The sequence below is a fragment of the Rattus norvegicus genome, chromosome 9, assembly GCF_021556685.1.
Source record: "Rattus norvegicus strain SHRSP/BbbUtx chromosome 9, alternate assembly SHRSP_T2T, whole genome shotgun sequence".
Taxonomy (NCBI): Eukaryota; Metazoa; Chordata; class Mammalia; order Rodentia; family Muridae; genus Rattus; species Rattus norvegicus.
In genome coordinates, this window is record NC_141542.1 from 31,932,454 (window position 1) to 31,948,912 (window position 16,459).

At 45.9% G+C, this 16,459-nt stretch overlaps 1 protein-coding gene and 1 long non-coding RNA gene across 3 annotated transcripts in view; one reads left to right on the forward strand and one right to left on the reverse strand.

Annotated features, from left to right (window-relative positions):
- Window positions 1-16,459, reverse strand: part of Clic5 (CLIC family member 5) — a 145,384-nt gene that overhangs the window by 10,554 nt on the left and 118,371 nt on the right. For both annotated transcript variants that reach the window (XM_087567910.1, NM_053603.4), the window contains 1 exon segment: window positions 2,185-2,366. In XM_087567910.1, coding sequence (XP_087424036.1) covers window positions 2,185-2,366 — 182 coding nt within the window.
- LOC120094638 (uncharacterized) lies at window positions 1,202-16,429 on the forward strand. Its single transcript, XR_015629435.1, has 3 exons — window positions 1,202-1,250; window positions 1,327-1,511; window positions 16,126-16,429. It is a non-coding gene; the product is annotated as an uncharacterized LOC120094638 (long non-coding RNA).

The window sequence follows — 16,459 nt, forward strand, 5'->3', positions numbered from 1 at the left end:
CTAGTTGGTGGCAAATGATGAATTAGAACTTGAGTCTTCTGATCTTTCTGTTATGTCACTATGGCACTGTGTGACTGAGCGGGCATCACACATCCCTAATGGTTCTGCCTATTCCTCAGGGAAAGGCAAAGAAAGCACAATTTGGTGGGTGGGGCCTGCAATAATTAATAACTTCAAAGTGACATACTTGGCTGGACCTACAAGAGATCTTTAGCTTGGCCCTGAGCCAAAAATGTCTTCATAGTAAAGTATTGCATTGGTCTGCCCTAGAAAATACGTGATTCTCTCCCCAGTTTTAGCTCTAACCCAAGACAATCAGACACCTATGCACAGACGTTCATCTAAGTTACCCCCAACAAAGTGGTGTGTGCTCTGATTGGAGGAAAGTCTATGTGTCTAGCTCAGTACTAAAGCTGAAAGACCTACCCTACTGCTGAGCAATGGGCTAGCCTTCTCCTCAGTGAAGGGTAGAAAAACACGAAGATCCTAAAAGACATAGAGTAGCTGGTCAGATTGCCCATAAATGAATGTCTATTAAAAGGTTAGTGTGCTTGGAAAAGGCGATTGTTCTCACAGAGACACTGCCCAAATGAGATGGTAAGACATAGACATGCTAAAAGCAGGTTGTAAGACCCTACTGCATGTTGCTCTAGACAGTGGGTGTCAAAAAGGAAGGGGGTCATGGAGAACTGAGGAGATGACGGACTGAGTCAGTAAAGCATTTCCTTTGCAATCACTGAGTGTAGATCTCTAGTGTAATCCATACACAAACCAGGTGTGGTGATGTGCACTTCAAATCCCAGTGCTGGGAGACAGAGACAGGAGGTTCCTTGAAGCTGGCCAGCTAGTCTAAGCAAATTGGTGAGCTCTGGATTCAGTGAGACACTTGGTCTTAGAAGAATAAAGTGGAGACAGATTGAGGAAGATACCCACTGTTGATGTCTAGCACACACACACACACACACGCACGCGCACACACACACACACACACACACACACACACACACAAAGAGAGATGGGGGTTCTGTTTATAGAACTCAGAGGGATCCAATTGCTGTCTTCTGATAGATAAAGGGGAACAGAGATGCTCTGTATCACTCTGGGGGAACATCCTTGAGTTCCATATAAAGAAAGATGCTGCAATAATCAGAGCTTTGTGACATAGCAAGATAGAGGGCTCCTCGTCACTCAGAAATGTGCCATCACACTGTGCAAAAGGTGGTCACAGACACAACAGGAGGCAGGCCAGGGTGAGTTTGGGGGTTGTTTAAAATAACCCCTAAAATACCTTCTTATGAACATTCATACTGTGGTTTTCTTGTACAGAGAAAGACTCTGCAGATGGTCAGGAGGTTCATTGAGAGCACGAGGGTGCTTTCTGCTTTACTCCTTTGCAGCCTCTATTGCTCCAGCCAATAGAGAGGAAAAATGATGCGTAAGTACTGTACAGAGCTTCTACAAGGTCTGTCCATGGGGATGTATGAAGACCCACGAGGACCCATCTAATGCAGGTATGAAAGTAAGGCGGGATAACTCCAAGAGGTTGTGATGCAACTTACATGCAGTGACATCTTACTTCCTCTACATCCAAACCCTCTAGTCGTATAATGAGCAATTCATATCACGCTTAGTCCCATAACAGCCCTAGAGACAAACAACATGTGACTATTGTATAGATGAAAAATGAGAGCTCAAGGACTGGAAAGAAGGCTCAGTGGCTAAGAGCACTGACTGCTCTTCCAGAGACCTAGGTTCAACTCCCAGCACCCATATGGCAGCTCACAGCCATCTATAATTCCAGTTCTAGAGCAACTGATGCCTCCTTCTTGCTTCCATGGGCACCGGGCACACAATAGTATGTATGTATGTATGTATGTATGTATGTATGTATGTATGTATATACATGTCTATGTATATACATATATATGTGTGTGAAGTATACATATCTACATATTTATATATAGACAAAACACCCAGATATATAATTCCATTAAAAATTGAGAAAATTAAATCTCAAGAGAGACTTTGACCAAGCAAGAGGTGAAGGATGACCTTGGGTCCCTGATAGATCTCACTTCAGAGCCCAAATTCTTGGCTCCTGGGTTTTACTTACTCCCCTTGATCCACCCACCCTGTTGGCTGGACCAGAGATGAAGCCAGCACCCATGATCAGGCCTCTCTTACCTTGACCACATGGAGTTTGGGCAGTAGATTGCAGTCGGCCAGGGTTAGCTCATCCCCATCCAGGAACTTGCGCTGGGAGCCCTTCTCGTCCCCATGGGTGTTGGTGTCAATCTCCTCTGGCAGAGGGGTGTTCAGGTAGTCATCCAGCTTCCTCAGCGCCTTTGTCAGGCCTCTCTCAAGGGCTGCCATGGAAGGGCAAAAGAAGGGTCAGCTCTCTTCTTACCAAATACAGTCCAGGAACTTCGGAGTAGACTAAGTGTGCTGAGTCACCCCTCATCACTGCACTGCCATTTCAACACATACAGTTGAGCTCCTGGTGGCTGTTAGCGTGGTTTGATACAAGGGTACAAACCCCAGGAACTGGAGAGATGGCTCGGCGAAGTCACTGCTATACCAACGACCAGAATCTGTTTCCCAAAACCCATGTTAAGCAACCATGGCCACCTGTGACTCCAGCTGTAGGGCATCTCACACCCTTTTGGCCTCTGTAGCCTCTTGCATACGCACACACAAACACAAGCATGCATGTGCGCGCGCGCGCACACACACACACACACACACACACACACACACACACACAGAGAGAGAGAGAGAGAGAGAGAGAGAGAGAGAGAGAGAGAGACTAAAATAAATCTGAAAAACTAGCAAAGTAGTATGCATTGGCTATTCCTTTAATTTGATTACATTTAAATTTCTTTTACTTTGATCATGATGTACCTTCTAGTAAATGAAGAACTTCAGTAGGTAGGGCACAGGTCAAAATGTTCACAGCGATTATCTCTAGTTTGTAGGACATGTGGCAACTTCTGTTTTCTTATTTTACCTATTTTTATTTTGTTAATGATTGGCAATAGACACACAAACACACACACACACACACACACACACATTTTGTAGAAAGGGCTAGTTTCACAATTAAAATGGCAAAGGAGTAGTCCTAAGATAGAGACCAGATTTTCTGGTATCATTAACTTTGACTAATCCAGCTGAAGAGACAGGGACCAGGCCTTCAGGAGCAGGACACAAAAATGAGAACAGCCTGTTTAAGGGGACTACAGAGGTACGGTGAGTATCTGAGAGGCACACTGGAGGTTCATCTAGAGCAGACAGCTCAAAGCTGTCCCAAATGGTCGGCTCAATGCGTCAGTCAGGAGTGGCCACTAGCAATATGCCATCGAGTCCACTTGCATAGACACCTGCCACAGATGCCACTCAAAGAAATAACACCTAAAGGAAGATGAAGTGGCAGAAACCCTTTATAGTCTTTTCCTGATTAATTAACAAATTACTCATTTAAACCCACAGGAAACATAAATCCTCTTAGTCACAGAGGGGTGAGATGGAAATACAGGGCAGTTGCAAAGTACATGGCTGTTTGGTCATTAGTTATTGTATCTGTGACATCAGCCCTGTTCCTCAAACCCCCCAAGACTCTGGTTTACAATATGCTCCTGAGATCACGGGAGCCCCAGCTGCTCCACGTGGCAGCAGATACAAGAAGGACAATGGTATCCAGAGAAGCTGTGAGGCCTTCTCATCCTTCTCATGGGTTCCCAGATGTGTCTTCCATTAATTAGCCACTCCCACAAAACCCACTTTTGTCTTTGCATAGGAGACCTTTTGTTTGAGACAATGGAGGGACCCCTGTCTGAGACAATGCCGCTGAACACTTTCTGGAATGTTTGCAAACTGGCTAGAGGTTTTCTCAATGCTTCCTTCTCCCCGGTGTAGCATTTGAACTCCTCTTCATCATCTGCTTTGTGTTTCCAGTTTGGGAGAACAGAGTGAGAAGGGCTGGGAAAAATGCTTGAATTCCCTTCAGTGCTTGTCTAGACTATGATGGGATTACCAGACTATTCAAGGGCTAAAGCAGAGGGTGGCTACTAGACAATACTTATTATGCTTTTCTCCCCAGAGCGATTGCATTTCATTCTGGGTTTGTTTGCTTACTCAAATCCCTTTAGCTCTTTCAGTGATAGAGTGGGGCAAAAACCCAATCACAGTGGGAAAAGAAAAAATAGCACAGTATTTTAGGTTTGTTTCTGTTGTCCTGCTAAAACATCACAATAGAAAGCAATACATGAAAGGAGTTGCTGATCATCTTTGTAGGGAGGTCACAGAGGCAAGAGCCTCTGGTCATACAAAATCCACAGCCAAGAGCAGAGGGAAACAGATATGCCCTCTGCCTAGGGAATGGTGCCACCCATAATAGACTAGATCTCTTCATATCAATAAACATCAGTATAATTCTTGATCAACCTGATCTAAGTAAATCCTCAGTTGAAACTCTCTTCCCAGGAAAATCTAGATTGTGCCAAGTTGGCATTTAAAAGGTGACCATTACATGGGGTACACTTGTTAAAATTTGATCATTTTGTATTATCCAAGGGATATGAAGGAGTATGCAAAGGGAAAGAAGGTATTTCAAGTCCTGACTTCAAATACCTTTTTGGAGACCTTGAAGACCAAAGAAATTTGGCAAAGATGCTTGAGGCAGTGATGGAGACCTTGGAAAACTAGGTCTGGATAGATTTCAACTGTCTGTCAGATGAGCTCTAGAAATGGAAGGGCTAAAGTTTAGTAACAAGTCTAACTGTGTCCTCACACCATTACTACAATACAATGCACAGCTTGTACACTCTGAGCACGTTTACCATTTGTCAGTTACTAAACCTGCAGTTCTGTCTACCCAGTCAGGTTGGAGTTGATGTTAATCATGGTAGAGGCCTGAGATGAGGAGCAGGAAAGGAGCCACATGAACTCGAGCTACCCTAGATTAGGATTTTCCCTAAAATAGACCCACTGTTAAGGTTATAGCTTCAAGGTCCTTTAACTGAAGAGCTCTCTCCAAGGGCTTGGGCATGATTTTTTTTCACTGTCTTATTTATGCCTATTGCATTAGTTTTAGGCACCATAAATCCCCTCTGTGCCTATGGTCCTGGTACCTCTCTGTGGCTAGCGGTGAGCTCCTCAACTTTCTTGAATGACAGTTTCCTCCTGTCAGTAATGATAATGGGGATCTCTAGGTCACACATGGCCCCTTGTGGGCTCACTCAACACAGGGAGTAGAAGGGGAGTTCCCAATATTAGGGCCTGGGCTGTATCAGATTGGTCAATGGTTATCACTGCTATTTTATGACCCGGTTCAACAGGTGTCCTTCTGTCTGCATGAATCCTCCCATACTCTCCAGTCAGTATATTCTTAAATCTTCCTGGATGCAACAGAGAATGGGAGGTTCTGGGTAGCCTCAGTTCTGAAGGCAAGTCTCTGAAGTAAGGCTTTCTTTCCCTCCCTTACTCCCTCCCTCACTTATATTTTTAAATTGTTTGGGAGACCGTCTCATGAAGCGTACACTGGCCTTATAAAATGCATATAACTGGCCTCAATAACTGGTCAAACTTGGCCTTGAACTTCGGATCCTCTTGTTTCCACCGTCCCCCCAGCACTAAGGCTGCAGGCACGTCCCACCATGCACTCTCCTTGTAGTATACATAGTCATAACTACGTCCCCTATGCTCCCTGGCTACCTCCTTGGTGACAAGCCATGTAGAAAGGGATGATCTGAGGGAAACAGACACACCACAACCAAATGCTGAAGCACATCCAGTCAGACAAGGCAGCAGAGGCAGTACCCTGATGTTCTTGCTCCCTCCTCCCTGCTAGCTCAGTCCTGAAGCCACGGCATTAAATGATCTCTTTTGGTTGATGGCATTCAGTCCATGAAACCACTCCTAGTGAGCTTTCTACTCTGGTCGGAGGGATAGGAGAGAGACCAGGATGAGGAGGCAATAATGAACTCCTTCAGCGTGTGTGTTTGAAATCTTGCCTCTGAAGTCCCGTGAACTTGGTGGGTACCCAGACTTTTAATTGCTCTGGTCCCCTCTCTGCCTCTGCTCCCCATAAAGATTTATTTTGTATGACACATAAATGCACTCGGTAAAATATGCAATGAGGAAAAGGGGGGAAAGAGTTCATAAATATTCTCAGCCATATGAAAACAATCTCAATTTATTTTTCTCTCTCTTTTTTTAAGAAGGGGAAAAAAAATCCACCCATTCCACAATGGCTTCCAGATTCATTGAGGTTGCCATTACATAAGAGCCAATATTGTTTTCTCGTCGTAGGGAAATAATGAGTTAGGAATGGCAATTTGAGCTAAGAAAATAATATAGTCTTAGCAAGGCATGGGGCTGAAATGAGGAATAGGAGCCCCAATGCTAACCCAGCTCCAACAAGTTCCTGCAAGCATGACCCAGCCCTGGTTTGCCAGCGTCTGGGCACAGCATGGGAACTGATGAGTATCAGGCCAGGAGCACCTCTGGGTTCCAAAATCCACACAGAGAGGACAGATGTCAACGGCGGACTTTGGGAGGATGGAAAGCAAGTCTGGGATCAGGAACTTCATAGGTTCTGCTGTGTATTTTTCTCTGTCACGTGTACTTCCCCGGGTACACGTGTGTTACATACACTCACACAGACACATCCATATAATAAATAGCAAATAAAAAAGAGGCCTTAAGAAATAAATTAGGGAAAGGGATGTCTCAGCGGCTAACAGCACTGGCTGCTCTTGCAGAGGACTTGGATTCAAGTCTTGGCACCTACATTGCAGCTAACAAATGGCTAGAACTCCAGTTCAGGGGATTCGATGCCCTTCTCAGCCCTCTGCAGCCACCGTGTGAATCCCGTGCAGACATACATGCAGGCAAAATATTCATACGCATAAAATCAAATTTCGTTTAAAAAAGGAATCAAGGCCCACCTCTAACAGAGGCCTGCAGCATAGATGGATGTGTGACCCACTATTACGTGAGAAGGAGATCATGGCTGCTAGATCTGGCTCCAAGCTGTGCCCCACCCCCCTTCAATGTATCCATTGCTCCTAACAACAGTTCTCACAGCAAGAAGATAGCACACTCACTGTTTTCTAAGGGGATCCAGAATGTGGCGTCTCTGTGGCTTAAGTACACGAAGGGACAAAAATTAGTAATTATTCTCACTTAACTCTTAAGGGAACTGAGTCACAGACATAACCAAGGGACATCTGCTTGTACTAGTATCTACATAGCAACTTTCTCGAAGCGTTTAAACCACTCCTGAGGTATATACATGAGCATGTGCTCTGTTTAGTTTTTGAAAAATGCCTCCTCATGGGAGCCCATGCCCTGAGCAACGGGGAAATAACAATTTGTTAGCCTATTCTGGATTATAACCTAGTCTGACGTAATAGTCCCTCTAGAGAATTCTCAATCTCTTTTGCATGGAAAGTGCTCCGTTTCTCAGGCACACTGTCTCTCCCTTGCTCTTCTCCGTGTGTCAGTGGGGCTGGGGTGAGGGAAGACACTCCTGTTACTTCATGGCACTGGGTGGGGATAGCAACTAATGCAAGTCCTGACTTCTTTCTAGTGTGACCATGGAGATGCTGGCTCTAAAAGTGAGTTGTTTGGGCTACCCGCCTCCCTACATGCTGGAAGGCATTCCAAGGGATCCAGAATGCGGAGTCTCTGTTGCTTAAATACATGAAGGGACAAAAGTTAGTATTTATTCTCACTTAACTCTTAAGGAAACTGAGTCCTTGATCCTTCCATGAGTCTCTTAGACACATATCTAGGCTGCTGATTTTCCTACCTCAATTTTCCTTCATCCACAAATCCTCTAAGGAGTGTGGTCCTCAGCCTTTCCCAATGCTATGACCTTTTAATACAGGTCCTCATGCTGTGGTGACCCCGACCATAAAATTACTTTCGTTGCTGCTTTGTGACTGCAATTTTGCTGTTGTTATGAATCTTAATATAAATATCTGATGTGCAGATGGTCATAGGCTACCGCTGTGAAAGCATCAGTCCACCCCAAAGGAGTCTTGACCCACAGATTGAGCAACACTGCTCTAAGTCTTCCTTTCGGCTGTTCTATGCCAAGTAGTCTATCGACTTCATGGCTGTAAGTCTATTTACCTAGGAGCATGAGATGAGGGGTTGTCTTTCCTCCGTGCTCTCTCAGGATGGGGTTCTTGGTGGGTGAAAAATTAAAAGGCTAGAACTTAGAAAATCTCAAGTAGGTAGCTATGCTGTATCCTACAAGTTAAACACCAAAATTCTTGCCTGGCCCGCCCCTTTGAAATCTTATTTAAAATTCGATTGAAGAGATGTCTCTATGGATATAGTGCTTGCCCTGAGTTTTGGTGGGGGGGATAGGAGGGCAGTCATCAATACCCATGTAAAACCCAGGCATGACAGCAGGCATGTGTAATCCCATCACAGCAGGGTAGAAATGGCGGCAGGGGTGGCGATATCTCCTGAGACTACTGACCAGATAGTTGAGAGCAGCAGCAAGCCCAGGTTCACAGAAAAGACTCTATATCCTAAAACAATCAGTAGAAGAAAATTTCCAAAGTTGACCTCTGTTCCCCTCACAAACACACACACACACACACACACACACACACACACACACACACACACACACACGAGGGGGGGAGCCTTCTTAAAATATACTAATCTCTAGAGTTGAAATATGTGTAGCTTGAATTAGAGTCATACATTCAGAAATGTATATTACCTCCTATAACCTTATCCAAAATATAAATACAGGTCAGGAGCAAAAGCCTGGTTCTAAACTCTGAGACATTTGATCTCAGGACTCAAACTTCTCCCACTCCGCAGCAGCTGTCCCACTGGGTACCTGTGTGTTCTGTCAGAGGCCACAGTCTGCCGGGGCCTTTTTATCTCATTGCAAAGGGAGCATTCCTTTTTTATCCCCTACCTTCCAACAGACGTGAGCCTACATTTGCAATCTGCCTTTAACGGTTGGGTTTACTTAGAATCTCGATGCTTAGAGTCATGCGGAATGGTCTAGAAGAAGTAGCCAGTCGGTACAGAACCTGGCAGAGTCCTCCACATCCTTTCTAAACAACAGAGGCCTGGCCTGTGCCAGGGATGGGGGCGGGGCGTCTAGCAACACTGTGTAAAGAGGAGTGAAAACTGGAGACTTGGGTTTTCTTTGTGAAGGAAGAGACATGCAGGCACGGAGAAGTACTTGGAGAACTGGCTAAAATGTCTACTTCTCATCGGAGCTCATGTGGATACAAAAGAAAGAGGCACCAAAGTCGGATGTGGTTTGAGGGAGACTCAAGCGGGAGTCTCTAACCATCACATTGTTAGGAGCAGAGCAGAAACGATTCCACACCTTGTCGACATCTGAGAGTCGAAAACATTAATAAAGTCAGGTGATGGAGACGGAAAAGAACCCGATAAGAAGACTTTGGCATCCCTTTCTCTGTCACCTTTTGGAAGAAGCTTTTGTTTTTCTTGTGCCCTGCCGTTCCATGGGAGGAGAAGTAGAAAAACTGAATTGTTCGGCGCCAGACACTCAGGGAACTCATAGCTGGGGTTGGGACAGTGCAGGTCCATGAAGAACAGTGAGGTAACGAAATGAGGAGGAGGCTGGCAGGTGTCATGCTAGCACTGTCACACTGAGGAAGTCAGAGATGCTGTAAGGAGATCTTAGATGTTCATCTTTGTGATTTTCAGTGTGATTCCCTCCCTGTCCCCAGGATTGTAATCATTGTACAGGTTTAGAGAGCCAGCCTTAGTCAGGTTATCTGAGTGAGGGGTCAAATGGGAAACAGGTAGACTGTGGGGTTCAGCTGCCCACAGCAGGTAAAGTGAGGGTGACTCTTATCACCTCTCTGACTCACAAGGCGTGAGGTCCTCAGAGGCACTGGGGTCAGAGCTGGCACAGAATTCTAGAAGACAGGAAAGGGCTTACTTGGAGGTGTGGTAACTTCCTTTGTTGGATCTGGGCCTCTGGCTATGTTCACACATCACTGATGTCTACAGAGGGTGGAGAACCAGGCCTGGATCAGGGGTGTCAGAATCAGAACCTGGGTTAGGAGTGTTAGAACCAGGTCTGGGTCAGGGGCTTCTGTCAGAGCCAGGTGACAGGCAACAGGTGACAGATGACAGACAGGTGACAGGCCACAGGTGACAGGCTGCCTTTGGAAGACCCATATAACAGATGACAACCCTGCATGACATGTCAGTCACCAATAACTTGCTCTCGAATTCTGCTGTTAGCAATGCCTGTTTGCTGGCTGCTGTCAGAGCAACTTCCACAGGGTCCGTTGCAGAGTAGGGACCTAACAGGGGACCTAACTTACAATCATTTTTATGACTAGAACTCGGGCTTATTCAAAGACTGCGGTAGGGAGTGAACTGGAGGGTAACTCAAGGCAGAAGGTTGGGTATGGGAAAGGAAAGTTGCGAACACTAGAACTTACTGGGCACAAGGGGGGATCCTGGGAGATCTTGGAAGGTGACTTGTGCTTTCAAAGTAGAACTTACATTGTTCAGAACCATCCCCTAAGGTCCTGCCTTATTTTCTCCTGTCAGTTTTCAACATTCTTGGTCTGATCCCTTGGAAAATTTGTGCCCAGAACCGCCATCAGACCAATACCACTGGGCATGCCCAGTTGGCCTGCAAGGTGTGTGTCAACAAGTCAAACCCAGCTCTGAGAGAGCCAAGAACTCACCTGCAGAAAACAATGCCCAGGCCTCCGTTTCCAGACAGTGGCTTAGATACAAATGGCAGGAAGACAAACTGAAGCAAGATGCCATGGCCCTTACCCCAGGTTCCCTGCCGTGCCCAGGAGGTGTCAGCAGGCTAAGGGAGAGTCTACAGTTCCTACTGCCAGGGGTGTGAAGTGTTTGCTCTGGAGGGGAATACTTCCTTGGATGGAGGATAGAATGATCCCTTACTCCACAGGCAGGATTCAAACCTTGTGACTTAAGTATTTAGGATGCTGGACACTATGGGTCCCCTCAAAGAGTTACAGAGTGAACAGAATCTTCTCAGATATGTCCCCGAGGAAACAGGGGACTTTCCTTTAAGGAAAACATATTCTCTATGAAGCCATTCTCTGAACTTTATAGAGGAATCAGTTCTTTGAGGAGAAGATCTTTTCAATTTAGCTTCATAGGCCAACTTATTATTAGCAGGCATTTATGAGGGCAATGCCAAATAGCACATGCACTCTTTTTATTTAAAAGGTGTAGTCTTTGGTGATTGTTTAGCTGTGTTTAAATCATCGTTGTGGTGAGGAATTCAGGGCAATTTTAGCATGCCGTTCATACGATACATTTCTGAAGGATGATATTGATGATAAAGACAAGTTCCAGGTGCAGATATTTTTATAAATCTCCTCAAAGCCACAGTACATTTGAAGAAGAAAAAAAATGTCATTTTTACTTCTTCAAATTTAGGGCTCCATACAATCTGTACCGTGCAAGCTTCCCATGTGTTTATTTATTAGTAGTGGAAGAATGGGGGGCTGGGGAGAGAAAGAAAGAGAGAGAGAGGAGAGAGAGAGAGAGAGAGAGAGAGAGAGAGAGAGAGAGAGAGAGAGAGAGAGAGAGAGAGAGACTGGGTATGTTCCTGATTAGTGGCCAGTGCTAACCCCAGTCATGGGGCGGTGGCGACCCCTTCTGGCCTGAAGCAGAGAGACTGTTTTCCTCTTCAGTAGGAACTTGTGTGTGTTTCCTATTAGGCTGCCAAGAAACTCATTAATGGCTGTAAAAATCCATCGTGCTAATAGAAGGAACAACATAAATGCTGACTGAAGCAGCTGATGCCGCCAGTGTCGTTCACGAGGCTAACTGAGTTGGGAAGAAATCTAGGAGATGTTTACAGCTACTTTATAAAAGGTGACTTTTAAGTGTGAGGACACAAATTAGGTTAACATTGATGTTCAAACTTAAGGGATGAGCTGGTCAAGAAGACTCTAATTCTATTGGATATGTGTCCCTGCACAGACCTGGGTCTTGGTCACCTGTCTCTCTCACCACAATCACTTACATTAAGGAATTCCATTCCCCATGGCTTGCGTCGTCCTCAAATGGCCAGCCTCGTCTTTTACATGAGAGACCTTGGCAGTCATGGAAACTATCATCATCCTGCCACTTCCCCTGTCTGTTTTGGGAACTTCTGTTCATACTCTACCCAGTCTCTGCCAGTTGCCTGTGTCCAGTGTCCAGTGTGTACTTCCTGTTCCCTCATGCGTGATGAAGTCTGGGTTTGCCGTGAAGCTGGGTGTTCTGAGTATATTAGGCAAGCACACATGGTAGTCATTCAATAAAGTCTTGCTGGCTTGTGAACTGATCTGATCGTAGTTTCATAGTTTTCTAAGTGCCCTACTCTCGTTTGAAAGTTCAGCACCATGTGGAACACACTAAGTCAGGAGCACAGACCCTGGGGCCAGCTGCTGGGTTGGTGACCCTGGATCTGCCTGGTACAGGCGTGTTGGGCTGCTTTAAACACCTGTGCCTCTGTTTCCTCCTCTCCAAAGTGGAGAAGACAGCCTGGTGCACTTCATTTGGGTTAGCGGGCATTGGAACTGAGTCACTGACCATAGGGGACAGTATCTGGCACACACACACAGCAACATGTGGCACTGTGTGTGACATGGAAGGGCCCTGGTGTCAAGAATCAAGACAAGCATAAAAGCTAATCAAAGATGCAAGACAAAATATAAATAAAATAAAATAAAACAGCACCCCTCTCTTTGGTTCTATTGAGCAAATGTTGTGCTTGACTCATCTTCCTGGGAAGTCACCATGGACAAACTTAGTCCTTTTTGACACTTAGTAAAGGATCACAGGGATGGGGATTCTCATCTGGCTCTGGCGCTCTCTCTCTCTCTCTCTCTCTCTCTCTCTCTCTCTCTCTCTCTCTGTGTGTGTGTGTGTGTGTGTGTGTGTGTGTGTGTGTGTGTGTGTGTGCGTGTGTGTGCATGTATACAGATGTGTATGCAGGACAGATGTCAATGTTGGAAGTCTTCCTCAGTCATTTCCCACCTTACTTTTTAAAGACAGTGTCTCTCATTGAACCCAGAGCTTATCGATTTGGCTAGACTAGCCAGCAAGCTCTAGGGGTCTCCCTCCTCAACAGTGAAATGATATGCCTTTTAAAAATGTGGGTGCTGGGAATCCAAATGTGGGTCTTCATATCTACTCGGCAAGCACTTTACCCACAGACCATCTCCCACAGTCCTCATTTTTGTCATTTCTTTTCTTTGTTTCTTTTCTTTTTTTCCTTACTTTCTGTCTGTCTATTTGTTTGTCTGTCCTTTCTTTCTTTCTTTCCTTCTTTTTTCTTTCTTTCTTTCTTTCCTTCCCTTTTCAAGATAGAGTTTCCCTACATAGCCAGACTGTCCTGGAACTTACTCTGTGGACCAGGCTGGCCTCTAACTCAGAGATCCACCTGCCTCTGCCTCCTGAGTGCTGAGATTAAAGGCGTGTGCCACCACCACTTGGCCTGATCTGTTCTTTCTAAAGCTTCAGCTGCAGTCTAGCCACAGTAAGCCTTTCTCCTACTCATCACAAGATGGGGCAGCCTTTGGGCTTTGACAGAGACTGCCACAACATTTCTTAGATGCACTCAAACTGTACCCAGCCTCCCAGACCCACTTTGCTTGGAGCAATTTTTTCTGCCTCACCTGCCCCTGTAGTTTGTGGACTGCATCTGCTCATGGGTGTTTTAGTTGCAAAGCTCTTACCACAGGAGAATGTGCCTTCTGAAATTTGACCTGAGAACACATCAAATTCTCTGCACGATATTCTACTTCTGTCTCCCAAAGTCTTGCTAACCCAAAAGAGCATGGAAATGATGTATCTTTATGGCATGCGTGACTGGATCAGAGAATTCGTTATCAGGGGAAGATGGGAAGACTACCTTAACTCGGAAGAGGACTGCATGCAAGGACCCACTCTTCCCTTTGTTGCTGATAGAAAACAGAACCCATATTTTGTCCCCCTGGGATAGCAGAGTGCCCTGTCAGAAAAGATCCATCTCCCCAGACAGCTACCCTTTCAGGCAGCTCTGGTTAATGAAACACAAGTAGAGAGTGAACCCCAGGCTTTTGGAGAAGACAGGGCCACTGGCAGTGCCGTAAACTCAGATGAAGAAAAGAGTGACTATCTTTAAGAAATGTGGATAAAAGACATACACTGGGGCCTGGAGAGATGGCTCAGTGGATACAAGCACCAGGACCTGAGTTCAAATCCCTAGCACTTATGTAAAAAGAAAGAAAGAAAGGAAGGAAGGAAGGAAGGAAGGAAGGAAGGAAGGAAGGAAAGAAAAGAAAAGAAAAAGAAAACACAGCACAGGGTAAGGGTGGGTGGGGCAAAGATGGGTATATTCTGGAAGTCCAGGGGTAGCTAGCCACTCTGTCTGAAGGGCTGAACTTCTGATTCTCCAAGAGACTGTCTCAGAGTATAACAAGGGGTAGTGAGAAGGGAAGACATCAGAAATGCTAACCCAGTTTTGTGTGTGTACGACAGTGCCATACCTGCACATTCACACACTTGTACCACAGAGCATGCACACCAAAGGCAAACACCCACGGGCATGCACGCGTACATGTGCATGCATACACAAAGCCACAGACCAGAGATGGAGAGCCAGGAGCTCCGAGGACCTGAGTCCACGGTTTCTTTAAGCCGTCGTGTTAGCCTGGAACACGCTGTTCTTTCAACTTCTCGTTATGTGAGAAAAGCAAACTCCTGCTAAGGCGTGCTAATAAACATTATGGAGAACACCCAGGATAGGGCATGGTACATAGTAACGCACTTCACAGGCCTCACTAAGCCAAACAGAAGAGACGTTTGCTTTAGCTCCTGTAGCCAGGTTTCTACTACACAAAGCAAAACAGACCCTTTATCCGACATCAGAGGCGTTGGACTATTTGGTTGTTCTATTTTTTTATTCTAGCACTTCGTACAGCTCCCGGGATGGAGTGGAGGGGGAGGGGATGCGGGGCATGTCCATGTATGTGTACACTTGTGAACATCCGTGTGCACACAGGCAGAGGCCAGAAGGGGATGTTGGGGGATTCTACCCTACCACTTTCTGCTTTACTGCAGGCAGGCCAGCTGACTGTCGGGAGCTCTCAGAATCCTCCTGTCTCCACTCCCCAGTGCTGCAGGTACAGCCATACCTTGCCTTTTTACATGGCTGGTTGAGGTTACAAACTCAGGACTGTGGAGCCAGCTCCCCACCTCCTCCTCAGTGGAACCTGATTGAGCGCGTGCTGTGCCTCAAGCCAGGGGCTGAGGTGGCCTCTGGGGGTGATCATGAATGAGACACACCCTGTTCTGCAGAGCACCATCAAGACAAGTGTGAGTGCTTGAGAACCCTAACCCTTACTTCAGGCCTGTTCTTCAGTATCTCCTTCGTAGCTCCCCTAGTGGGGGCGGTTGTGCTAGGCGATGCTGGAACTGTTCCTGTTCTGTTTGTTGGAAAGAAGACCCTGGGTTTACCAAAACCAGGAAGCAGAGGACAAGGCTGGCCGCTGAAGACAGCTGAGCTGCCTGGAGATACAGACACACAGGGATGAAGGAGGGTTGAGATTCAAAACCACTTTGTCTCTCTCTCTCTCAAAATACACTGCCCTCAAATGAAGCTGCCCTGGAAGGTCCTTCCAAGCCACTTTTCAACACGACTGGCTGAACATAAACATAAGAACAACAGTAATAGGCAGGTAAGTGGACAACAGGAAGTCCAAGGGGCACCAAGAACTACAGGCAACTAAGGAATGATAAAAAAGAGCAATGGTCTTGTCCAGGGGAGATCTCACCAAGAGTATTGTGTCAACTGGAACATAAATGAATAGAAATATATTTTTTTCTGTTTAATAGGGATCTACCTAATACAATTATTTAAGGAGATATGTGAGGCCTTTGCTGATTGTGTGTGTGTGTGTGTGTGTGTGTGTGTGTGTGAGAGAGAGAGAGAGAGAGAGAGAGAGAGAGAGAGAGAGAGAAACTTATTTGTAGACTACACAAATTTAAGAGGTCTGTCACACACAGTGAGTTAACACTAGCCACAGGTAAAAGAACATACAAGTTTTGTGCAAATCGCTCATCTAACGTTCCTTTATTCTCTAGGTGTTGATCTGAGGCCAGACTAGGCCAGCAGAACTCTTTCTGGTCAGACAGCAGGAAATTCCTCCACACGAATGGCGTTGGTGGTCTGCACTCTACCCTAGCCCAGGAGCCCACACAGCAAAATCTCACTAATGAATGAGCCCACCCACGCAGGACCCACCGCTCCTTCCCCCTCCTCCCACCAGAGCCAGCCCCATTCAACACCCTCACACCACCGCCGACCACCTTCCTCACTACTACCCAAGGATTCATATTGTTTCCGGAACAAACTTTGTTAAAATTAAAATCACAGAAGCCTCCTCAATAAGGAACCAAACTAAAGACCCTCTGGAGG